The 27,261-nt window shown below is 37.2% G+C and overlaps 1 protein-coding gene across 1 annotated transcript in view; it reads right to left on the reverse strand.

Moving 5' to 3' along the window:
* Positions 1-27,261, reverse strand: part of LOC128662634 (BPI fold-containing family B member 4-like) — a 123,200-nt gene that overhangs the window by 68,231 nt on the left and 27,708 nt on the right. The window contains exons 4-6 of the mRNA XM_053716498.1: positions 12,589-12,732; positions 3,110-3,173; positions 2,619-2,679 (exon numbers count right to left, since the gene is read on the reverse strand). Of these exons, the coding sequence (XP_053572473.1) occupies positions 2,619-2,679; positions 3,110-3,173; positions 12,589-12,732 (269 nt within the window). The remainder of the gene's footprint in view (positions 1-2,618; positions 2,680-3,109; positions 3,174-12,588; positions 12,733-27,261) is intronic.

Here is a 27,261-nt window from a genome sequence, read left to right on the forward strand (position 1 = left end):
ATAGGAATAGACTATCACTGTTGGGAGATCTATAGAATAGATGGAATAGAAAGAAAATCCCCCTTACACTTATACACACACGTATATCAGATAGAAAGCTAGTCTTTTGTACATATACACGTATATTATAAACAACAAATAGACAGTTTTCTTGCATATATAAGTACATTGGATTTCCTTAACATTTTGTAATTAGGAGACTAGCCACCTTAGACAGGTGTTAGTGATTAATTGTTAAACACACCCCTCTGAAAGGAGGATAATGTTTGTTAGCTGGCTATATAAAGCAGAGGCAGGAGAGGTAGGAATAAGAACAATTTTATGCCTGATTAAACGGTGCAAAACCGAGGAACGCGTTGCATTATTGGGGTCACTGTTAACCCCTTTTTTATCCATCTAACACAGCAATTGTTCTGTTGTGTTTTTTAACTTTTGTTTTTAATAAATTTTGTATTTTACTGGAAATACGCCTTTGAGTGGATATCTTTACCTACCTACTGCCCTGCTGATACATAAGAGTCTCTCTACCTTTTTGGGACTTTGTTTTACCTATTGGAGCCATTTGATTACAGCATTAAGAAATCTGATTTGGGGTGAGCTGCTACACCTGCCTAAAATTTGCAGCTTGTTTCTACCAGCACATAAGTGTGCTCATGGAGTATGTGAGTAACCATCTGTACCACTGAAAATATTGTTTGTTATATTTTTAACAGTCTGCACATGTAGTGCTTTTTTTCTGTGTCTCCTTTTCCATCTCCAGCATCACAGTACTACCTGAGAGGTGAGCTGCCACACCTATTTGAATCTGCAGCCTGCTACTAGCAGCACATTGGTGTGCTTGTGAAGTGTGTGAGTACCCATTTGGCTCTACTACTGTTATTACTGATTTTTATATCTGTTGATTCTACACATGAGGCGCCCCTCTATTTTCTTCTATTCCTCATAGTTATACCCGGACCAGTCGGCGAGGAGGAGGCAGCCACCACAGGGCTTTTCCACTTTTTTTGAAAAGGACTTATTTTTGCCTTGATTTTGTAATTATATTTGGACTTCCCTCATTTGAGAGGATTTTATTTCATTTTTCTTTTATTTTGTTTTATTTTTTTATTTGTATTGTATACAAAATTACCAATTTGCATTTTTTAAAGAGTATATAGATTAATATCACTATCTATATTATCACTAGTGCCCCCTTTTTTACTGTAAGGCTATATATACACAAGTTGAAAATAAAAAGTTTTTGGTCGCATGCTAACCCAACAGACGCAAAAAGACAAAGTTGGAATATCGCAACCACGTTCACATATGCACCCATAGAAATCAATGGAGCAATAAAGTAAAAAAAAAATTCCCTTCTTGTGTACAAACCTGATTGCATATTCTCAAGTGCGTTAACTTAACATGAAATATTAATATTTCAAATTCCAATGTTCTTTGCATAGAATATATTCTTTTTATTGGGCTAGATTACGAATGGAGCACTACTTTGCGCTCACTGCTCACACGTTAGCTTTGCTAGAAGGAAGCTTTTTGTGCACATTGGGTTGTGCTCATATTACAAGTTGAAAGTAAAACGTTTGCGTGCAAGAGAAACCTGACGCTCGCTAACCAAATATTGTGACCGCGTTAATGTATTTTCCCCATAGAAATCAATGGAAAGAGCAAAAAGAAAAAACTAACATCTTTACTTGCCCACTAACCCGACAGGGGTTATGATAATAACACATTCCAATGTTAAAAACCATTCTGTAAAATATTCTAATTAAACCAATATCATATGTCTATATTTGTACAGTATGTATAATAATTTGTATTGCTATTTTTTTAATACAGTAGTTTATATTTAATATTGCAAGAACCCGCATTGAAGATAGCAATTCTTCATCTGTGCTAACCAGACCACGTTAGTCTTAAGTTGTGAACCCTGATTTACATTACACATATTTTCCATTAACATGTTCTTCACATTGAAAAAAATGTACTCTTTATTATTAAATATATATTTCTATATATATATCTGATACTGTTAAGATAAAATACATATCTATACCTATAGATATATAGGTATATATACAGTATATATACGTATATGCATTTACCATAAAAAGTACATCATCCTGTGAAGAACATTGGAATGTTAAATATGTACAGTAAATATACATTAAAACACATACATACCTATATAAATCTGTAAACACTCACATATACTGTATAAATAAATATATACATACATACATATATACACACATTTGCTGCCATTTTTTTAACACCTTATATCTTTAAGCCCTTATACATTTTTTATTTTATTTTTTTAAATAATTTTATCAGATAGTGTTAATAGGAGTGTAACTGCACTTTTACATGTATTTATGTTGTGTTTAGTGCAACTTTTTTTTTCTTCCCGTACTCTTTATGAGAAATCACGCTAACCCGACGCATGTAAATTATGATAGCTTTCAACTTGTAATACACACTCTATTTCCATCACCCAAAAAAAAGCAGAACCCCCCCCGATATTGCTTGCACAATACAGTTAAGGCGCCACTACTCATCTATCACATTATAGGCTATTATGAAAAAAGCATCATAAGCTAAAAAAATGTCCTTTAAAAACTTACAGTTAACAGTGAGCAAAAGTCCATTAACCAAGCCAAGCACAACTTCTAATACAGGACACAGCTGCAATAAATAATATGTTAGCATTGTACATAAACAATAACCAAAATAAGCCTTTTTATTAGCTTGCTAGACTGTGTTTATTTAGGTAAATTCTGATTTTATACAACTTTTCATTAAGAAAACATCTGCTGATATTATTTTAGATGACAGAATAGATAGTACAAATGTGTGTAAATCTCTTGTGTAGTAAATTGTGTGTTTCTATAAAAATATAATGAGATATTGTATAAGATTTACAATTTTAGGCAACAATAACAGGTAAAATGTTTATTTTATTTTTGCATTTGTGATTTTTGTTAACAAATATCTATGAATATTTAAGAATATTTGTAACTTTACTTGGATTTAGTAAAATTAAAAAAGTAGAATAATAAAAACATTAACAAGTTATAATTATGATACAAAACAGTAATAATAATATGTTGCTTACCGCTGCAGGTAAAACACCCTGAAGTAAGTTGCTGACCAGTCCATCTAATATTCCAGAAAGCAGGCTACATGATTTAAAAAAATATATATACGTTTGAGTTTTCTGTGGAAACTGAATTTTTAAAAATGTTATAGTTGTTAATAAATAAGTCACTTAAAGGGGCAGTCTACTCAAGAATTTGTATTGTTTAAAAAAACATAATTTATGTAAGAACTTACCTGATAAATTCATTTATTTCATATTGCAAATAGTCCATGAGCTAGTGACGTATGGGATATACAATCCTACCAAAAGGGGCAAAGTTTCCCAAACCTCAAAATGCCAATAAATACAACCCTCACAACACCCACGATTCATTTTAACGAATAGCCAAGTAGTGGGGTGATAAAATAAGGAGTAAAAAAGCATACACAAAGAGGAACTGGAAATAAAATTGTGCTTTTTATACAAAAATCATAACCACCATAAATAAGGGTGGGCCTCATGGACTCTTGCCAATATGAACGAAATTAAATTATCAGATAAATTCTTACATAACTTATGTTTTCTTTCATATAATTGGCAAGAGTCCATGAGCTAATGACGTACGGGATAGAAATACCCAAGCTGTGGGAAACCACAGAAGAGTCACTAGAAAGGGAGGAATAAAATAAAAACAGCTATTTCCGCTTAAAAAATTAAATCCAAAAAAAAATAAGTATTTTTTTAAAAACATTCACATAAATTTCAAGAAAAAAACTTAAATCATAAGCAGAAGAATCAAACTGAAACAGCTGCCTGAAGAACTTTTCTACCAAAGACTGCTTCAAAAGAAGCAAATACATAAAAATTGTAAAATTTAGTAAATGTATGCAAAGACGACCAAGTTGCTGCTTTGCAAATCTGATCAACTGAAGCTTCATTCTTAAAAGCCCAAGAAGTGGCGACTGATCTAGTAGAATGAGCTGTAATTCTCTGAGGCGGAGACTGTCATGCCTCTACATAAGCCTTGTGAATCAAAAGTTTTAACCAAGATGCCAAAGAAATGGCAGAGGCTTTTTGACCTTTCCTAAGACCAGAAAAAAACAACAAATAGACTAGGGCCCCAATTTATCAAAGGTCTTGCGGACCTGATCCGACACTGCGGATCAGGTCCGCAAGACCTCGCTAAATGGGGAGAGCAATACGCTCTCCGCATTTAACATTGCACCAGCAGCTCACATGAGCTGCTGGTGCAACGCCACCCCCTGCTGACTCGCGGTCAATCGGCTGCCAGCAGGGAGGTGTCAATCAACCCGATTGTATTTGATCGAGTTGATTTGAGGCGATTCCTGTCCCCCTGCTCAGAGAAGGCAGACAGGGTTATTGAGCAGCGGTCTTTAGACTGCTGCTTCATAAGTTGTGTTTCTGGCGAGTCTGAAGACTCGCCAGAAACACGGCCCTTCAAGCTCCATACGGAGCTTGATAAATGGGCCTGCAAAAGTCTTCCTGTAATTTTTAGTAGCTTTGACATAATATTTCAAAGCTCTTACAACATCCAAAGAATGTAGAGATCTTTCAAGAACATTCTTGGGATTAGGACACAAGGAAGGAACAACAATTTCCCTACTAATGTTGTTAGAATTCACAACCTTTGGAAGAAATGTAATGAAAGTCCACAAAACAGCCTTATCCTGATGGAAAATCAGAAAAGAAGACTCACAAGAGAGAGTAGACAATTCAGAAACTCTTCTAGCTGAAGAGATAGCCAAAAGGAACACTTCCAAGAAAGTAGTTTAATATCCAAAGAATGCATAGGCTCAAAAGGAGGAACCTGCAAAGCCTTCAAAACCAAATTAAGACTCCAAGGAGGAGAGATTGGTTTAATAACAGGCTTGATATGAACTAAAGCCTGGACAAAACAGTGAATATCATTAAGATTAGCATTTTTTATGTGAAATAAAGCAGAAAGAGCAGAGATTTGTCCCTTCAAAGTACTTGCAGACAAACCTTTATCCAAACCATCCTGAAGAAACTGTAAAATTCTAGGAATTCTAAAAGAATGCCAAGAGAATTTATGAGAAAAACACCATGAAATATAGGTTTTTCAAACCCGATAATAAATCTTTCTTGAAACAGAATTACGTGCCTGTAGCATAGTATTAATCACTGAGTCAGAGAAACCTCTATGACTAAGCACTAAGCATTCAATTTCCATACCTTCAAATTTAGTGATTTGAGATCCTGATGGAAAAACGGCCCTTGAGACAGAAGGTCTGGCCTTAAAGGAAGTAGCCAAGGTTGGCAACTGGACATCCAGACAAGGTCCGCATACCAAAACCTGTGAGGCCATGCTGGTGCTATCAGAAACACATGCAATTGTTCCAATATGATCTTGGAGATCACCCTTGGAAGGAGAACTAGAAGCGGAAAAATGTAAACAGGTTAGTAAAACCAAGTAACTGCTAATGCATCCACCATCTCCGTCTGAGGATCCCTGGACCTGGAAAGGTACCTAGGAAGCTTTTTGTTTAGATGGGAAGCCATCAGATCCATTTTCGGGGAGACCCCACATCTGTACAATCTGACAAAATACATCTGGATGGAGAGACCACTCCCCTGGATGTACAGACTGATGACTGAAGTAATCAACTTCTCAATTGTCTACACCTGGAATATGTATAACAGAAATTGGAAAGGAGTTGGATTCTGCCCAAGAAAGTATCCAAGATACTTCTTTCATCACTAAAGGACTGCGAGTCTTGCCTTGATGATTGACATATGCCACAGTTGTGATATTGTCTGTCTGAAAACAAATGAATAATTCTCTCTTTAATAGTGGCCAAGCCTGAAGAGCCCTGTAAATAGCACAGAGTTCTAAAATATTGATTGGTAACCTCGCCTCTTGAGGATTCCAAGCTCCTTGTGCTGTCAGAGACCCCCAGACAGCTCCCCAACCTGTGAGACTTGCATCTGTTGAAATCACAGTCCAGGCAGGATGAACAAATGAGGCCCCTTGAATAATCCGATGATGGACTAACCACTAGGACAGAGAGAGTTGAATGTTGGGATTTAAGTATATCAACTGTGATATCCAAGTATAATCCCTGCACCATTGATTCAGCATGCATAGCTGCAGAGGTCTCATATGAAAATGAGCAAAGGGGATTGCGTCCGATGCTGCAGTCATGAGACCTAAAACTTTCATGCACATAGCCAGGGAATGATTGAGACTGAAGGTTTTAACAGGCAGAAACCAATTTCATTCATCTCTTTCTGTTAAAGACAAAGTCATGGACACTGAAGCTATCTTGAAACCTAAAAAAGTGACCCTTGTCTGAGGAATCAAGGAACTCTTTGGTAAATTGATCCTCCAACCATGTCTTCGAAGAAACAACACAAGTTGATTTGTGTGAGATTCTGCTAAATTAAAAGATTGAGCCAGTACCAAGATATCGTCCAAATAAGGAAAAACAGCAATACCCTGCTCTCTGATTACAGATAGAAGGGCACCGAGAACCTTTGAAAAGATTCTTGGAGCTGTTGCTAGGCCAAATGGAAGAGCAACAAACTGGTAATGCTTGTCTAGAAAGGAGAATCTCAGAAACCGATAGTGGTCTGGATGAATCGAAATATGAATATACGCATCCTGTAAGTCTATTGAGGACATGTAATGACCTTGCTGAACAAAAGGCAGAATAGTCCTTATAGTCACCATCTTGAAAGTTGGGACTCTTACAAAATGATTTAAAAACTTCAGATCCAGAACTGGTCTGAAAGAATGTTCCTTCTTCAGGACAATGAATAGATTTGAATAAAAACCCAGACCCTGTTCCAGAATTGGAACTGGTACAATCATTCCTGAAAGCTCTAGATCTGAAACACATTTCAGAAAAGCCTGAGCTTTCACATGATTTGTTGGAACGTGAGAGAGAAAAAATCTTCTCACAGGAGGTCTTATTCTGAAACCTATTCAATACCCCTAGGAGACAATATTCTGAATCTAGTGATTCTGAATGGAACCTGCCCAAATGTCTTGAAATAATTTAAATTTTCCCCCACCAGTAAAACTGGATTGAGGGCCGCACCTTCATGCAATCTTGGGGGCTGGCTTTGGTTTCTTGTAAGGCTTGGATTTATTCCAACTCAAGGAAGGCTTCCAATTGGAGCCAGAGTCCTTAGGGGAAAGAGTGATTTTCTGTTCTCTATTCTGTTGAAAGGAACAAAACCAATTAGAAGCTCTAGATTTGCCTTTAGACTTTTTATCTTGAGGCAAAAAAAAACTCCCTTCCCCCCAGTAATAGTAGAAATAATTGAATCCAACTGGAAACCAAACAAATTATTACCCTGGAATGAAAGAGATAGTAACCTAGATTTAGATACCATGTCAGCATTCCATGATTTGAGCCATAGAGACTTTGAGCCATAGAAGACTTGCCAGAAACACCAGTTATGAAGCAGCGGTCTAAAGACGATCGGGTTGATTGACAGCTCCCTGCTGGCAGCCGATTGGCCGTGAGTCAGCAGGGGGCGGCGTTGCACCAGCAGCTCTTGTGAGCTGCTGGTGCAATGTTAAATGCGGAGAACGTATTGCTCTCCACATTCAGCGAGGTCTTGCGAACCTGATCCGCAGTGTCGGATCAGGTCCGCAAGACCTTTGATAAATAGGCCTCATAGATTTAACATTTATCTTGATGATATCAAAAATAACATCACAGATAAAATAATTAGCATGTTGAAGCAAACGAACAATGCTATGCAAATCGGAGTCTTTTTCCCGTTGTGCTAAGCTATACAACCAAAAAGTTGATGCAGCCGCAATATCATCCATAGAAATGGCAGGTCTGAGCATATAGCCAGAATGCAAATAAGCTTTCCTTAGATAAGATTCAATTTTCCTATCTAAAGGAAATAGCCCCATCAACCTTAGGGCTTTTCCCCCAAAACTCTAATCTAGCTACTGGCAAAGGATACAACTTTTTAAACCTTGAAGAAGGAACAAAAGAAGTACCAGGCTTAGACCATTCCTTAGCAATCACATCAGAAAAGGCAGCAGGGACAGGAAAAAACTCAGGAGTAGTCACAGGAGGTTTATAGACAGAATTTAAATGTTTACTGGATTTATTATCAAGAGGACTAGACTCCTCAATATCCAAAGGTATTAACACTTCTTTTAACAAAGAACGAATATACTCAATCTTAAAAAGATAAGATGATTTATCAGTGTCAATGTCTAAAGTAGGATCCTCTGAACCAGAGAGATCCTCATCAGAGGAGGAAATATCAGTATGTTGTTGGTCATTACAAATTTCATCAGTATTATGAGTAGTTTTTATAATTAGCAAAGGAATATTGTTATCCATTCACCTATGTATTTATTTATCTATGTGCACTAAATTTTAATATCTTTAAGTCAAAGTTTAAGATTATGTTTGATAAAAAATGTGGCAATAATCTAAAATGAGTATGTATTCTTATTTCAGGAGGATTTTCCTTGTTTTTACTGTTATTATGTTACCTTACTGTTTCTCTTTTTTCATGTATCTTTTTTGCATTTATATTATCATATTGCACTTCATTCTGTAAATTGGATTATAATATAATGGCCATCTATTACTTGTTGCGCTCCACCTTATGACTTAACTGACAACATTCATGTTTTCTATGAGTGAGAAAAGTATTTGATTGTGTATATTCAGTAATTGAATGGTTAATAGGGGTGTGCTTAACAACAACCAATTACCATCTGCTATGTAACCTTTTTAAGTAGGCACTCACCTGTGTCTAATCAGGTTTATGAGTACGGCACCTAGCCGAAGCGCGTAAAACCTGATACTCTTATTGTGTGTATCATGTTAACATTTTAATATAAAGAATAAAGGCTGTTTTTACTTTCAAAAGGATACTGGGATTGCCTGCTCTTTTCTTTTTTTTGATACCTATAACAAGGATTACAAGGAATCCTTTCAGATACCCTTTATCCTCAAGTAATATCCAGGCATCTGAGGGCGGATCAAGCGCTTCTAAGCTACGGAGCAACACAGTTTTACTGGCGATATAGATTGGAATTCTTTGGCACATACAATACACTGGATTGGCTGACCACCTACCACGTAACCTAGCATATTGACTCTCATTGGCCGATTGCACCTAGAGGCAAACCAGAACCGGCTAAACGAAGAGCCGCACAGCTGTGGCAACTGCAGGAGCAGTACCCAATGAGCGGCGGCGAAAAGGATTAAGCCATTTTTTCAGAGTAGTCGACGAGCAGTTAGAGCACCTGGACAGCTCTATTTCCGCGGACAGTGGATACTCGCCAGACGAAAATTCATATGGTCGCTGTGGGTGAGTCTTGCTTATACATTTCCTAAAGAAACATACTATACATAGAGTGGAATTATTTTGTATACAGTGTATATGTTTGATGAGTGCCACTACGCCATATCGCCTTTTATAGTCAATACGGGACTGTGGACTGCCATAAAACAAATTCAGCTCACAAGGGTTAAACACAGTACTTTCTCCTTTCTACTAGTTTTAAAAGACCTTTTACATTTATTTGAAGGTGGTATAGCAGCCATAGCCTTTTGTATCGCGTCAGCAATACAATTTTTTATATCAACAGGGATATCATGTACTTTAGATGTTGAAGGAACAACAGATACTGTACTAGCACTAATAGAAACCTTCTCTGCATTCAAAAGCTTATCATGACAACTGTTACATACTACAGCTGGAGATATAATCTCCACTATCTTACAACAGATACACTTAGCTTTGGTAGAACTATGTTCATGCAGCATGGTTCCTACAACAGTTTCTGAGACAGTATCAGATTGAGACATCTTGTAAAATGTAAAAAAAAGAAAAATAACATTAAACTGAAATATCTTATTTCCACATATAGCAGTTTCAGGAATGGAAAAAATTGCAAGTGCTAAATTTGGCAAAAAAAGCAAATAGCATAGCCCTCTGAGGATAAAGAAGGCAAGGAGCATATAGGAAGTGAGGTAAAACTATTATCAACTAAGACCCAGGAAATGACGAACTTGTGTCATGACGCAGGAAATGACGAACTTGCGCCATGACCAATGCACATTTGCAGCCAAAAAAACAAATTTTGCGACAGGAATGACGCAATAAATAACAGCATTTTGCACCCTTGCAAGCCTAATTTGCCGCAAGCTTTTCAAGAAAAAAAAAGTCAAATTTAAAAAAGACTATACCCCAGGTAAGACAAGCTTCCTAAACATAATTCCCATAATGAAACTGCTGGACTGCAAAGGGAAATACACATAGACTTGACTCATGGCAAATATAAGTAAAATACCTATATTTAAAACTTTATATTAATTCATAAAGTGCCAAACCATAGCTGAGAGTGTCTTAAATAAAGATACATACTTACCGAAAGACTCCCATCCACATATCCCAGATAGCCAAACCAGTACTGAAAACTATCAGCAGAGGTAATGGTATGTAAGAGTATATCGTCGATCTGAAAAGGGAGGTAGGAGATTAATCCCAACGACTGATAACAGAGAACCCTTGAACAGATTTCCAGCAAGGAAAACCCTAAAATCAAACAGGCGATACTCTCCTCATATCCCTCTGACAAACACTGTACTCTGAGAGGAATTGGGCTTCAGAATGCTTAGAAGCACTTATCATAGAAGAAATCATAAAAATCAAGCACAAACTTACATCAACACCTCCATAGGAGGCAAAGTTTGTAAAACTGAATTGTGGGTGTTGTGAGAGGTGTATTTATAGGCATTTTGAGGTTTGGGAAACTTTGCCCCTCCTGGTAGGAATGTATATCCCATACGTCATTAGCTCATGGACGCTTGCTAATTACATAAAAGAAATATAGCTAATCCCTTTATTAGCCATCGCGTGCTGTGATGAGTTTCTGAAAAGACCAGACCCACTCAGTAGATCCAGGAGCGGTGCTCTACAAATTTCTACTTTGGCATTAAAAATCATTCAAATACTTAAAAGTATAAAGTTGGCACTACATTAATGTTATATAGTTCTACACTATGTGCAGAATTATATAACATTATTGTTTAGGTTTACTGCCCCCTTTTTTTTAATAATTTTTATTAAGGTATCATTTGTAACAAAGTAATCATGCAGTAATTCAAAAGAAAAACAAAAACTAAATAAATATTAACATTCATATTGATATAAATTTACAGTCATATCAATTAGATATAATTACATTTCTGCTAGCAAAATGTTAACCTCACATTTTTCTAATAATTTGAAGAATAAATCTTAGAAGCCCCCCTTGGGCCACTACAAGTTAATATCATATTGGAAATAAGAAAAATATGTATGTAAAAAGTAATTAAACTTATGGAGAAAGGTTTAGTGCCCCTTTAATATACTTTTTACCTCTGTAATTGCCTTGTATCCAAGCGTCTGCAGACTTCCCCCTTAATTTCAGTTCTCTTGTATTTTAGCCATTCACTGACTATTAAGTAACTCTATTGCAGTGAGCACAATGTCATGTATATGGCACACATAATTTATCATCCTCTAGCTGTGAAAAACTGTCAAATGCACAGAAATAAGACTCGGCCTTCAAGGGCTTAGAAATTAGCATATAAACCTACCTAGGTTTAGCTTTCAACAAAAAAATTACAAGCAAACAAAGCACATTTCATGCTAAAAGTAAGTTGGAAAGTTATTTAAAATTCCATGCCCTACCTGAATCATGAAAGTTTAATTTTGACTAGACTGTCCCTTTAAATCAATTATAACATAAATATGTGCAGTAATAACAAGTCTCTATAGATGACTTGCACAGATAAATATTTTTTATTGAAAGTAATTCTCATTTGAGTTATGGTGGAGATGAAATCATGAGATCAAAATCCTCCAGTACATAAAAGTAAGACAAAATTATTGTATAGAAAATTAGCAAACTAGGAAAGTATCCCTGCTTGCTTTACCCCAGAAGTACTCTGTATACATTGTTACCGATGCACCAAAGAATGCTGGGTAGGATATATAAATTAAATATTTATCTCCTTTCCGGGGTGGATGTAGAAATATATATGTGGGCAGGAATTTATAGTCAAATTCTGTAATTCTAAATAATACAACATGATGGGTCAGATTACAATTAGCGTGCTCATTTATACCATATACATTTTAACCCTTATAAAAAAAATATTAATATTTATATAAATATTTTTTTATCAGAAACTGTATATATGAGTGGGATACTTTATTGTAATATATTTTTTGTTGTGTTTGGTGAACATTTTTTTAATCCTTACACTTTACATAAGACGTTCAATTACTTACTCTAAGCCAACAAGCTCATATTTTGTTTGCATTAAAGCAGGCACATTTAATTGTAATACGCGTGCAATTTAGTGCAGTTGTGATATTGTTTATCGAGACCCTCACTAACAATAGCATGCCGCTTGTAATCTAGCCCAATTTGTCAATAATCTGTTTCAATTTTAATAAATATGTACTTTTAAGCATAATATATTTTTACTCACCCTCTTAAAAGTCTAATATTTATTCCTCCAAGAAGTGCATGGCAGTCCTCAATAACCAGTCTGGGTACACCTGATGATTCCTGCGTCAGCCTAGTCCTAGCTGTGATATTAACTTCCACCAAGATATCGAGAAACCCTAACAAGCTAAAGCAAAAAAAAAAAAAAATCAGTATTATTATTTATTATTATTACCATTTATTTGTATAGCGCCGCAAAATTCTGTATCGCTGGGTACAGTGATAGGGGTATACAATGACAAGGATTTGTAATAAAATACAAAACATAACAAAACTAAATAAATCTAGTATAGGAGGAAGAGAGCCCTGCTCCGGAGAGCTCACAGTCTACAAGTTTAGGGTGCAGAGACATAAGGTTGGGGTAGCTTGTCACATCGGTTGTAGTTGCAGCAGTGAGTCAGGCAGTTCATGGATTAGTTTGGTTAGGATGAGAGAAGGAGGAGAGATGGTGCGCCTCTCTGAATAGGTGGATTTTCAAGGAGCGTCTGAAGCTATACAAGGTTGGAGACAGTCTTATGGAGCGGTAGAGAATTCCAGAGGACAGGAGCAGCACGTGCAAAGTCTTGGAGACAGGAGTGGGACATAGAGATAACAGGAGTGGAGAGGCATAGGTCAGAGGTTGATCAAAGAGGACGAGATGGGGAATATTTCACAATGAGAGAGGAAATATAGTTGGGAGTAAGACTGTTGAGTGCTTTGTAAGTTAGGGTTAATGCATTAAATTGTATTCTGGAGTGTATGGGGGTCCAGTGTAGAGACTGGCTGAGTGGAGCAGCTGATGTAGTAGTGCAGTAGTGTAGTGTATGTAATACATCCCTGTAATGTTTTATTATTAGTTGTATAGCGCTGCGTAATCTGCTGATGCTTTATAAATACCTGATAATAATAATAATGTAGATTGGCGACTTAGGTGAATGAATCTAGCAGAAGCATTCATAATAGATTGGAGGGAGGAGAGGTGGTGATTTGGAAGGCCATTTAGAAATAGATTGCAATAATCAATGTGTGACAAATGAGGGAATAAATATGCATTTTTTTACTTTTTTGAGTAAGGAAGGGACGAATTCTGGAAATGTTGCATACATTTGAATTGCAGGATTTGGTAAGTGCTTGTATATGTGTGTTGAATGTGAGTTCTGAGTCAAGTGTGACCCCAAGATAGCGGACCTGGGTTGAGGTGTTGAGAATAAAAAGTCTCCAACCGTCAGAGAAATGTCAGGTGTTGGATGTCTCGAAGAGGGGGGAATAAGAAGCAGCTCAGTTTTGGACAGATTTAGTTGGAGGTAGTGTGAAGACATCCAAGAGTAAATTGCAGATAGGCAGTTGCAACTCTGGTTGAGTAAAGAGGGAGATATATCAGGAGAGGAAAGATAGATTTGGGTATCATCAGCATATAAGTGGTACTGGAATCCCGGAAACTGAAAATGAGCGGTTTGTGAGATATGAGGCAAACCAGGAGAGGGCTGTGTCTGGGATGCCAAATTAATGTATTAATTTTAGGAGGAGAGGATGGTCAACTGTGTCAAGGGCAGTGGACAGGTCAAGAATAATTAGTAAGGAGCAGTGGCCTTTTGCTTTAGCTGATAACAGGTCATTTGTTACTTTAGTAAGAGTGATTTCTTTTGAGTGTTTAGGGTGGAAACCAGATTGTAGTGGATCAAGTAAGGAGTTAGTTGTGAGAAATTGAGTTAGCCGATTATAGACCAGTGGTTCCAATAATTTTAAAGCAAAGAAAAGTAAGGAGACCGGTCGATAGTTAGAAGGGGTGGAGGGCTTTTTTAGGATTGGTATGATTGCCCATGCTTGAATGTATCAGGAAATGTGGGAGCGGTGAGAGACTGGTTAAAGAGATGAGTTAGGGTAGGGGTTAGTGAAGCAGAGAGAGGGGAAAGAAGTTTTGAAGGAATCGGGTCAAGTGAGCAGGTTGTGAGATGAGCCAAGGATTGGAGTACAGAGACTTCTTCCTCTGTTACTGGAGGGAAGTAGCATAGAGTTTTGTTAATAGAAAGGGTGGTTAGGATTGCTGGGTTTGAGGGGTGTGAGGTTCAGATATCTTTTCTAATGTGCCAATTTTATTTTTGAAGTTATCAGCAATAATCTGAGCAGTGAAGTTGGTAGTGGGCGGGGGTGCAGTGGACGTAGAAGGGAGTTAAAAGTTGAGAACAGTTTTTTGGGGTTGGATACGTGAGATGATACAAAGGCGCAGAGTTGTAGGACTTAAGGATGAATTTATAATGCCGGAAATCAGCACAGGTGTGTGATTTCCTCCACTGCCGTTCAGCAGCCCGTGAACATCGGTAAAGATATTTGGTCTGTTTGGTGTGTCACGGTAAGAATCAGTAAGAATTTTAGGAATTTGAATATAGTTGCTCCACTGTTTATTGAGATTTTTTTGTTATAATGATTATAGTTGTAAGTTTTAGGTTTAGATTCAGTAGCTGAATAAGACAATTTGATAAAAACTTACCACATGTAATCATCAGATGTTTAAAATAAGAATATAGTATAAATATATTGTTCTATACACCTTACCATTGTATATTGCATTTATTTGTGAAAACTCATTGATTTGGCATTGTAATCATAATATCATATATTTTCTTATATGTTTGTTTGCAAATGTTTTCTTTATAGTTGTTCAGTTCTGCCTATATTATTTAGAGGGTTCCTTCTGAGCTATTTTATTTGTATGTTTGAAATTGTATATATAAAATATCCTTACATATGGTTTATGCACTCTACTATACTAACATTTTTATAAATTTAGTGGTTGAGTCTATAAAGAAAGATGGAAGCTCTCACTCAGGAACAAACTACCACTCTGTAGCTTATTCTTTGCTGGATCACCACCTACGAGCAGCCTCTTGTAGTCCAGTTGTGCTTTTCACAGAGTGGAACTTTCCTGAAGTATATCATTCTGATCATGCCTAAAAAGAGGACAATCCATCCCAGAAACACCAGACAATCCACCTCCGAATGAGGAACATGGCAACTCCAAACATTTAGGGCTAGATGATGAGTTGAGCGCAAATTTATTGCGGGCCCCGTAAACTGGCAAATTTACAGTTTACGGGCATGCAATAAATAACCAGCCATTACAAGTGGCTAGTTATTGCTGCATCAGAGGTCAGACTTCTTGTTAATTTTCAAAATAATCCCCAATTGCCACCCCCCCCCCAAAAAAAACTGCAAACAGGAGTTATGAGGACTTAAAGGGACAGTCAAGTCCCAAAAAAACTTTCATGATTCAAATAGGGCATGTAATGTTAAACAACTTTCCAATTTACTTTTATCACCAATTTTGCTTTGTTCTCTTGGTATTCTTAGTTGAAAGCTAAACCTAGGAGGTTCATATGCTAATTTCTTAGACCTCGAAGGCTGCCTCTAATCTAAATGCATTTTGATAGTTTTTCCCCACTAGAGGGCATTAGTTCATGTGTTTCATATAGATATCTGAGTTCATGCACGTGAATTTAAAGTGGAGTCAGATCTGATTGGTTAAAATGCAATCTGTCAAAAGAAATTAAATAAGGGGGCAGTCTACTGAGGCTTAGATACAAGGTAATTACAGAGGTAAAACGTATAATTATAACTGTGTTGGTTATGCAAAAGTGGGGAATTGGTAATTAAGGGATTATCTATCTTTTAAAACAACAGAAATTCTGGTGTTGACTGCCCCTTTAAAGTTGGCGGGTGTGGGGTGTTAGAAAAAAGAGGTACTGAAAAGTGCCTTTACATAGTGGTCTATGGGAACTGTGTGTTCCCTGTAAATATATATGTCTATGCTTATATACATTTATATGTATGTGTATATATACATATTTACACATAAATATATAATGTATATATTAATTTACATATATATTTACAATCAGCTGCCCATCGCTGCACAACTTACCTGCTTCACTGCGCTAGTTCACGACATGAGAACGAGGCTCCCATTGGAGTCTATGGAAGCGCACTCTATTGAGCGAAAAGCTTACATGCAATGCTAACGCAAGGTTGCATTCACATTGCGTGCCAGTTCAAATACCAGTGCACGATTGTGTGCGCTGGTGTTACGGGTGGAGCACAAATATGGCACTTGCGAAAGCACAATTTTGTGCTTCACTCATAATGTGGCCCTTAGTGTCTAATTCTGTCCCAATTGATTTTTTTATCATGGGTTACTATAACTAATAGTAACAACAAAATATACATTTATATTTTTAATAAAGAATGCAATTTATGAGCCATTTGTGTGCAATTCAATGTTTATGTTTCAGATTATGTTAACGTGTACCATAATAGGATTATTTGTAATTTATAGCGCTGTACCTAGTAAAACATTCCATTATTTTTTTACTCTGTAGAGCATATAGGGATTAAATTAAGTTAAACATTAAAATAGGAAGTCAAGGTAAAATAAATGTATAAAGTTACTGAATATTTCCCTTAGAAAAAATAGATAGCATCACGTAAATAGATATAATACAATCTACTATCAGGGAATTTGCATTGCCGGTGTTTTGCACCAAGTATGTCAGAGTAAGGTAATTTTCAGCTCCCATTGAAGTCAATAGGAGCTGAAAAAGTAAATGTTTTGTGCACATTTGAGCCTATGAGGCCTATTTATTAAATGTCTTGCGGACCTAATCCGACAGTGCGGATCAGTTCCGCAAGACATCGCTGAATGCGGAGGGCAATACGCAAGAGCTGCTGGTGCAACGCCGCCCCCTGCAGACTTGCGGCCAATGGGCCGCCAGAGGGGTTGTCAATCAACCAGATCGTACTCGATCGGGTTAATTTCTGGCAATTCATGTCCGTCTGCTCAGAGCAGGCAGACAGGGTTATGGAGCAACGGTCTTTGTGAAGACTCGCCAGAAACACGGGCCGTCAAGCTCCATACGGAGCTTGATAGATAGACCCCTATAGATGTCTCCCTGCTTGTCATATTCCACAGTTAAAGGGACACTTAACACCTGAAAGCTAAAATCCTTAAATCTAACTCCTTCTAATGAAAAGCAAGAAAGCAGGGATATATATGCCATCTTGGAAGCTTACCCAAATTGCTTAAAAAGAGTGTTTTCAATTACAATGTTGTACCTCTGCTTGATGCTCCTATGTATGCTTCTATATTGTAATGTACGTTACACACAGGTACGTGCATGGCACATTGTTCTATTATTTATGCTGCCATATTGAATAACATCTGCCACGCTTGCTTACCATGATGCATGCAGAGCATGTGCTTAAGTGTTTGGGGAGACATTTTTATCTGTGACTGATATAGTAATAAAAAGTTTTTTTTAACATTGCATTTTATATTAAAAGTTTAATTGTTGAAACCACATCAGACTTTTTAACGTGTCCATACAAATCTGATAAAGTGAGTGCATGGCTCCAAACACCGTAATTGAAAATAGTAAGCTCCGAGGAGGGAGAGGGAGGGGAGAGACCAGTCCTACGGGTAAAGCCTTGTATCAAGTTCCTGTTATATCTAATGGTTGCCAAGCACTCCTGACCCTGCAGTACGTAATACTGCACCGAGAGATCCTTACTCTTTCAGCCCTAGTGGCCGATTTATCAATTGTCTGGGGGATATGATCCACTGTAGCTGATCATGTCCGCTAGACATCGCTGAATGCCGACAGCATACGCTGTCGGCATTTAACATTGCACAAGCAGTTCTGGTGAACAGCTTGTGCAATTCGCCTCCTGCAGATTCGCTACGTATACAATCGGACAGATTGCTGTCTGCCACCTCAGAGGAGGCATACGAGTTAAGGAGCAGTGGTCTTAAGACTGCTGCTTCTTAACTCATGTTTCCAGCGAGCCTGAAGGCTTGCATGGAAACCTGGGTATATGGCCCCATTCGGGTCATCATAAATCGTCCTCCAAATTTTAAAATCTTCCTTAGGCTCGAAGTGTGACTCCTACTGCAGGCTAAGTGCGTAACATATAAGTAGTTTGAAGATGGTTGCCAGATGCACCCTGGCAGTGAAAGGCTGCAATTGTGGAGTTTGCACACACTCCATGGCATGGGATCAGCCAATAGGATTGAACTTCAATCCAATTGGCTAATTGGATAAGCCGATAGGATTTTTCCTACCTTAATTCCAATTGACTGATAAAATCCTATCACGATAGGGTGATCTTCAAGGGGGTAGTGTTAGGTTTTATTAAGGGGGGATTGGGTGGGTTTTAGAGTAGGGTTGGGTGTTTGGGTGGTGGGTTTTAATGTTGGGGGGTATTGTATTTTTTTTTACAGGTAAAAGAGCTGATTACTTTTGGGCAATGCCCTGCAAAAAGCCCTTTTAAGGGCTATTTGTAATTTAGTATAGGGTAGGGATTTTTATTATTTTGGGGGGCTTTTTATTTTATTAGGGGGATTAGATTAGGTGTAAGTAGCTTAAAATTGTTGTAAAATTATTTTATTTTTTTCTGTAATTTAGTGGGGTTTTTTCATACTTTATTTTATTTTATTTAATTGTAATTAATTGTAGGTAATTTAGTTAATTTATTTAATGATAGTGTAGTGTTAGGTGTAATTGTAACTTAGGTTAGGTTTTATTTTACAGGTAAATTTGTATTTATTTTAGCTAGGAAGTTATTAAATAGTTAATAACTATTTAATAACTATTGTACCTAGTTAAAATAAATACAAAGTTGACTGTAAAATAAAAATAAACCTTAAGCTAGATACAATGTAACTATTAGTAATATTATAGCTAGCTTAGGGTTTATTTTATAGGTAAGTATTTAGTTTTAAATAGGAATAATTTAGTTAATGATAGTAATTTTATTTTGTTTTATTTAAATTATATTTAAGTTAGGGGGGTGTTAGGGTTAGGGTTAGACTTAGGTTTAGGGGTTAAAGGGACAGTCTAGTCAAAATTAAACTTTCATGATTCAGAAAGGGCATGCAATTTTAAACAACTTTCCAATTTACTTCTATTATCTAATTTGCTCAATTCTTTAGATATCCTTTGTTGAAGAAATAGAAATGCACATGTGTGAGCCAATCACACAAGGCCTCTATGTGCAGCAACCAATCAGCAGCTACTGAGCATATCTAGATATGCTTTTTAGCAAGTGATATCTAGAGAATGAAGCAAATTAGATAATAGAAGTAAATTAGAAAATTGTTTAAAATGACATGCTCTTTGTAAATCATGAAAGAAAAAAAATTGGGTTTCATTTCCCTTTAATACATTTAATATAGTTGTGGTGACGTTAGGGGCGGCAGATTAGGGGTTAATAAATGTAGGTAGGTTTTGGCGATGTTAGGGATGGCAGATTAGGGGTTAATAAAATTTAACTAATGTTTGCGAGGCGGGAGTGCGGCGGTTTAGGGGTTAATATATTTATTAAAATGGCGGCGATGTCCGGTCGGCAGATTAGGGGTTCAAATTTTTATTTATGTGTTTGCGATGTGTGTGGGGGGGTTAATAGGTAGTTTATGGGTGTTAGTGTACTTTTTAGCACTTTAGTTAAGAGTTTTATGTTACGGCGTTAGCCCATAAAAATCTTAACTACTGACTTTTAAATTGTCAGGGTTATGTTAGGACTATGTACTGTTCCTTTAAGTCCTGATTACCTTACCCTTATTTAAGGCCCCTCCTCACTCTAACCTATGCTTGGTAATTTGTTGCACCTGATTTCCTCAAGAGCGTGTGAAGACACCTAGCCTTTCCCTGCAGCTCTGCTCGGATTTTTGCATACCTCACTCACTACACTGTGAGTTCTCCTGTCAAGAGACCCTGTTCATTCAATAAGGTATTGGGGGCTATACCTTCTATATCCTCCTTGGAACTTGAAGCTGTTCCTTCTCGCCGGTTCCCCTGCTGATCCGTTCAGCGTGTGACGTCAGTCCTGGCATCCGGTCCTGCAGATTCAGCGTCTGCTCCTCTCTCTTCACAAGCTGTTTCCCTGTCGCAGCACCATCGCATTCTCTGTGAGACTTTCCTGGTATTACTCCGGATCCTGGTCTGTATCTCTTACTTATTTACTGTCAGTATTATACTTGCCTGTGTACTTACATTACGGACTGCCTTATACTTCAAGTAAAGACTGCCTACAGGTGTTATACGGACTTCCTCCCAAGAGACATGTTTCTAGTACTTAAGGGCAAATATACTCAGTATTTTATTTCCTGTGTCTCTCCTCAGCTTATATTATCTCCTGCAATACTGTTTAATAGTGAAATACCTATTTGTAGCTTTTGACATTTTCTCATACTCTGATCTGTAACATAGTAAGCACTATTTACATTTGTTGCCTAAGCTTACCAGCTAATCATACTCATCACAAACCTGAGCATTGTGATATTCACCCTGCAATATATAGATCTCTATCAGGTGTGATTGCGGGTGTGTATGAATACTGTATATATTTTACTTGTATGGGATGTGTGAATGAAGTTCCTTTTGCCAAAGGATTTCAACTTAGCTCAAAAGTTCCTTTGCTTATTCTCTGTACACTGCTTACATATCTTCTAAGTTGCGTGAAGGTTCCGTATCTCTCTGTATCCCTACAGTAGAGACCCTCAGTACGATGAGCTCAACAGGATTCTAATAAGTTAAGTCTTACTGAATCCGAGGTTTGGTGTGAGGCTGAGTGGTCCTATAAGAATAGGATACTAGTTCACCCATTTAAAGTAAATATCATTGCAGTGATTTATATCCTTTACATAAATGCGGTAGGAGTCTTAACAGGAGAGGGTGTACCACTCACTTTTTGGAAGACTTGTAATACCGGCGTTAGGCAAGTCCCATTGAAAAGATAGGATACGCAATTGACGTAATGGGATTTGCGGAAAGCTTGAGTCGCGGAAGAAAAGTGAGCAGTACACCTGTACCTGCCAGACTCGTAATACCAGCGGGCGTTAAAAAGCAGCGTTGGGACCTCTCAACGCTGCTTTTTAAGGTTAACGCAAGACTCGTAATCTAGCCATTTATTTGCTATAACTTAGCTGTAGGAATTTCATATAACCATTCGTATTTACAAAAATGAGTACCAGAAGGGAAGAAGGGCCTGAGAATCTACCTTTTGCTCAAAGATTACCTATACGTTTATGTGCCTTAAAGATTCTGATGGTTAAAATGAATATTAATATTGATGTATAATGTAGCAGTCTTAGGGGCCTATTTAACAAAGGTCTGTCGGACCTGAATTTAAGCTACATCTATCGGTTCATGTGTATGTTTATCTGGCTCTGATACTAGCCAATGCCTCACCAGCCACTGACCTCACTGCACGTTACAGCAACATATTTCTGGTCACTTTCTTAGAAAAAAATGTATAGGCCTTGAAACTCAAAATTATATTTTCATGATTCAGATAGAGCAAGCGATTTGAAAACCTCTTCTATTTTGCGTCTTTTATCAAATTGACTTTGTTCATTGGTATCCTTTGTTGAAGAGCATACCTAGGTAAATTCATGCATGTATGTTCCATCTAGTGCTCAGCAGTGTATAAGATTGTCACAAACATTGATGCAACACCGCTTCCATATTGTGCTTTATGATAGAAGAAAACTGTAATTTATTTTTCAAATTGCTAGCTCTGTCTGAATCATACAAGTTTAATTTTAAGTTTTAATAGCCTTTAAGCATATTTGTTAAGATAATCACAATAGACATACATTTTACATGATTTCCATACATGTGTTAGATATATGCTGAAAGGTAATCATATCTCTCATTATTAATATAGATAAGTTACAGCTAGATTACAAGTTTTTTTTTAGGGATTTTAATGACCGCCACAAAAGCAACGTTATTTCACCTCCTTATAGCGCTGCTATTACACGTTTTAAAAAAGCAGACTTGTGCGGGCGATATGGTGGCGTTGAGCTCCTTACCGCACAGAAAACAAGCACTGCTTTGACGTGCTCATGCACGATTTCCCCATAGACATCAATGGGGAGAGCCGGCAAAGAAAAGTCTAACACCTGCGATCGCAGAAACAAAAGCTCTGTAATGCAGCCCCATTGATTTCTATGGGGAAAGAAAAAGTTATGTTTAAACCTAACACAATCTGTGAAGAAAAACAAAAGCGCATCCTCCAACTCAAGTGAATATTTTTATTATAACAAATAAAGGGCTTAAAAGTATGCACTTACAAGATTTCAATTAAAATACGCCTGTCAGTATAAACCTTCCGGTAAAGCAACTGAACGTCCTGTGTTTCCTCCAGTCCACCGCTGCCTCTCAAATTCCATAGTCTCCGTATTCAGTTTGTCTCTCCAAATCCGAGACTTCTTTGGAGCATGGATTACACAGCATAGTTTCCCAGGGACCGTTCAGCCAAAGAAGTCTCGGATTTGGAGAGACAAACTGAATACGTAGACTGTGGAATTTGAGAGGCAGCGGTGGACTGGAGGAAACACAGGACGGTTCAGTTGCTTTTCCAGAAGTTTTATACTGACAGGGGTATTTTAATTGAAATCTTGTAAGTGCATACTTTTAAGCACTTTATTTGTTATAATAAAAGTCTTCACTTGAGTCGGAGGATGCGCTTTTGTTTTTCTTTCCAGATTGTACTACTTTCCATCTGAAGCACAAGAGTTAGCAGATAGAAAAGCAGCACCCGGCACAAGTTCCCATGAATATGATGATCGCCAGCAGCTTCTGTGGTTTCTTTGGAAATCTATTTTAAGGCAGTGTTTGGAGGAGAAACGAGAAAGCCTCATTAAGACACAAAGATTTGATTGACTTGCCACTCTTAATACAGGTCGTATATAATCATTGAACTGTGTATGAAAATACGGGACATTTTTTATACACATTGTTTCATATATGTGGATACTTTTGTAACGTTCCAATCTGTACAATCCTGTATTTTATCTTACTTTGCTTAGTTGCATTTACTTACTTATTTATTTATAGATTTTTGGGGGGATTCTTTGTGTGGCTATCACTAGCGCCCATATATTAACTTTCTAGCACTTTAAACCTAACACACTAACATAAACCCCGAGTCTAAACACCCCTAAACTGCCACCCTTAACATCGCCGTCACCTACATTACAGTTATTAACCCCTAATCTGCCGTCCCTAACATTGCCGCCACCTAAATACATTTATTAACCCCTAATCTGCTGCCCCTAACATCGCCGCCACCTAAATATACTTATTAACCCCTAATCTGCTGACCTTAACATCGCCGCCGCCTACATTACAGTTATTAACCCCTAATCTGCTGCCCCTAACATCGACGCCAACTACATAAATTTATTAACCCCTAATCTGCGGCCCCCCAATGTCGCCGCCACTATACTAAAGTTATTAACCTCTAAACCTCTGGCCTCCAACATAACTAACACTAAATATATATATATATATATATATATTAACACTAACCCTAACGTAACCCTAAGCATAACCCTAACATAACCCTAAGCCTAAATCTAACCTTAACACCCCCTAACTTAAATATAATTAAAATAAATCTAAATAAACCTTGCAAGTATTACCTAAATAATTCCTATTTAAAACTAAATACATACTTCCCTGCAAAATAAAAACTAAGCTAGCTACAATATTACTAATAGTTATATTGTATCTATCTTAGGTTTTATTTTTATTTCACAGGTAAGTTTGTATTTATTTTAACTAGGTAGACTAGTTAGTAAATCGTTATTAACTATTTACTAGCTACCTAGTTAAAATAAATACAAAGTTACCTGTAAAATGAAACCTAACCTGTCTTACACTAAAAACTAACATTAATAAAACAATAAAATAAAATAAATTAAATTATTAAAATAAAATTTTCTAAATTACAAAACCCCCCACTAAATTAAAAAAACTATAAACGAAATGATAAAAACTAAAAACGAATTACTTCTAATCTAATAGCCCTATCAAAAATAAAAAAAATCCTGATCCAATCAGCCAATTGGATTGAGCTCTCATTCTATTGGCTGATGAATGAATGAGAGCTCAATCCTATTGGCTCATAGAAATCTTTCAGCCAATAGGAATGTAAGGGACGCCATCTTGGATGACGTCACTTAAAGGGAACCTTCAGTTTACGGCGGCGACCGTAAGAAGAGGATGCTCGTGCTGGATGGTTGAAGATAGAAGATGCCGTCTGGATGAAGACTTCTTGCTGCTTGGATGAGGACTTTGCTGGCTGGATGAAGATCGAAGAGGCCGTCTGGATAAATACTTCTTGCCACTTGGATGAGGACTTTGCCGGCTGGATGAGGATGGATGTCCGGACTTCGATAACTGTAAGTGGATCGTTGGGGGTTAGTGTTAGGTTTTTTTAAGGGTTTTTGGGTGGGGGGGGGGTTAGGTTAGGGTTTTGGGCAATTTGTAAAAGAGCTAAATGCCCATTTAAGGGCAATGCCCATCCAAATGCTCTTTTCAGGGCAATGGTTAGCTTAGGTTTATTTAGATAGGTTTTAATTTGTGGGGTTTGGTTGGGTGGGTGGTGGGTTTTACTGTTGGGGGGTTGTTTGTATTTTTTATTGCAATGCAAAAGAGCTGGTATCTTTGGGGCAGTGCTCCGCAAAAGGCCCTTTTAAGGGTCATTGGCAGTTTAGTGTAGGCTAGGGTTTATTTTGATAGGGCTATTAGATTAGGGGTAATTCGTTTTTATTTTTGATAATTTTGATTTTTTATTTTTTGTAATTTAGTGTTTATTTTTTTGTAAGTTAGTAAATTGTATTTTATTAATTCATTTAATTTATTTCATTTTATTGTAATGTTAGGTTTTAGTGTAAGGCAGGTTAGGTTTTATTTTACAGGTAACTTTGTATTTATTTTAACTAGGTAGTTAGTATATAGTTAATAACTATTTAATAAGTAGTCTACCTAGTTAAAATAAATACCTGTGAAATAAAAATAAAACGTAAGATAGCTACAAAATAACTATTAGTTTTTTTTACAGATAAGTATGTATTTAGTTTTTAATAGGAATTAATTAGTTAATAATTGTAAGGTTTATTTAGATTTATTTTAATTATATTTAAGTTAGGGGTGTTAGACTTAGGGGTACGTTAGGGTTAGGGTTAGATTTAGGGTTACGTTAGGGTTGGGATTAGGGGTTAATATATTTATGTAGAATTAGTGATGTGGGAGCTCAGAGGTTTAGGGGTTAATAATTTATTTTAGTATATTTCGTTGTGGGGGCTTACGGTTTAGTGGTTAATAGGTTTATTATAGTGGCAGTGTGGGCGGATGGCAGATTAGGGGTTAATAATATTTAAATCGTGTTTGTGATGCGTGAGGGCGGCAGTTTAGGGGTTACTAGATTTATTATAGTGGCGACGATGTTGGGGAGCAGCGGAATAAGGGTTAATACATTTTTAATAGTGGTGGCAAGGTCCAGAGCGGCAGATTAGGGGTTAATAATTTTATTTTAGTATTTGCGATGTGGGCAGGCCTATTGTACCTCACCTGTAATACCAGCACACATTTGAGTGTGCTAGTATTACAATGGAGAGCGCAAATATCACTTTAGTGATAGCGATATTCTGTGCTCCACTTAGAGGGGAATATTTATCAAAGCGTCAACTGAAAATATGCTTGAATTCTGCATCGTATATGTCGCAAGATTGATCTGCCGTAATTATCAAAGCGTCAAGATTGTCAAATGTTGAAAATGTTGATGTAATATACGCTCCCACGATCTCAATCCGACGCAGGTCGATGCTTGCGTCATTACAGATGTTTCAAAGTCACATTCAATTCTATTTGACCATTTTCCCAATTTATCTAACATTTAACAGGTATGTTCGCATATATACTGACGCCGTGTACCTAGTTTTCAATCCACCACCCTTGAGGTCGCGGATGCCTTAGAAATCAATGGGAGTCTAAAAACAGAAAGCTTATGTTCGATGCTGCAAGTCAATGAAGTATATTACATAATAAAAGTAAATTAGAAACTCTATTACAAATGTATACGCTTACTAAATCAAACAATATTATTGCTCCACATTTGGTAGATATAGGAATACAAATTAAAAATACATTACTACTTATGGATTATGCTACAAATTTGTCTCTCATTACATTGCAAGGGGACAATATTATTTCTCCCAATTTGTTGAAAAGTTTTGCCCCAAACTTGTTGTACTAATAGATATAGGGGGTAGTTATCAACGCGTCTACTTTACCTGCCTTCGCCGGTTCAATACGCCCGCCTAAGCTCGCCTACCATCGCCGCCGCCGACCTGCAAAATTTCGCCTAAGTTATCAATAAAGCTGTCAAAAAGCTGCGCACCAAGTACGGGGTGATGAGCAGCGGACTGTGATATTTATCACTCATCCGATCTCACTGCTCTTTGGCTTTTTCCCAGCTTTATTGCTAGCCTGTCACTAAGCACCCACACTAACTACACTGTTCTACCCCCTATACCGGCGCCCCCGGAACCCCCCGCAACTCAATAAAGTTATTAACCCCTAAACCGCCACTCCTAAACCCCACCGCAACTCTTATAAATGTATTAACCCCTAAACCGCCGCTCCTGGACCCCACCGCCACCTACATTATACATATTAACCCCTATCCTGCCCCCCCTATACCGTCGCCACCTATAATAAAGTTATTAACCCCTATCCTGACGATCCCGGACCTTGCCGCAACTAAATAAATAGTTTAACCCCTAAACCGACGCTCCTGGACCCTGCCGCAACCTATATTAAACTTATTAACCCCT

This window comes from Bombina bombina, chromosome 1 (assembly GCF_027579735.1).
Source record: "Bombina bombina isolate aBomBom1 chromosome 1, aBomBom1.pri, whole genome shotgun sequence".
NCBI classification, from domain to species: domain Eukaryota; kingdom Metazoa; phylum Chordata; class Amphibia; order Anura; family Bombinatoridae; genus Bombina; species Bombina bombina.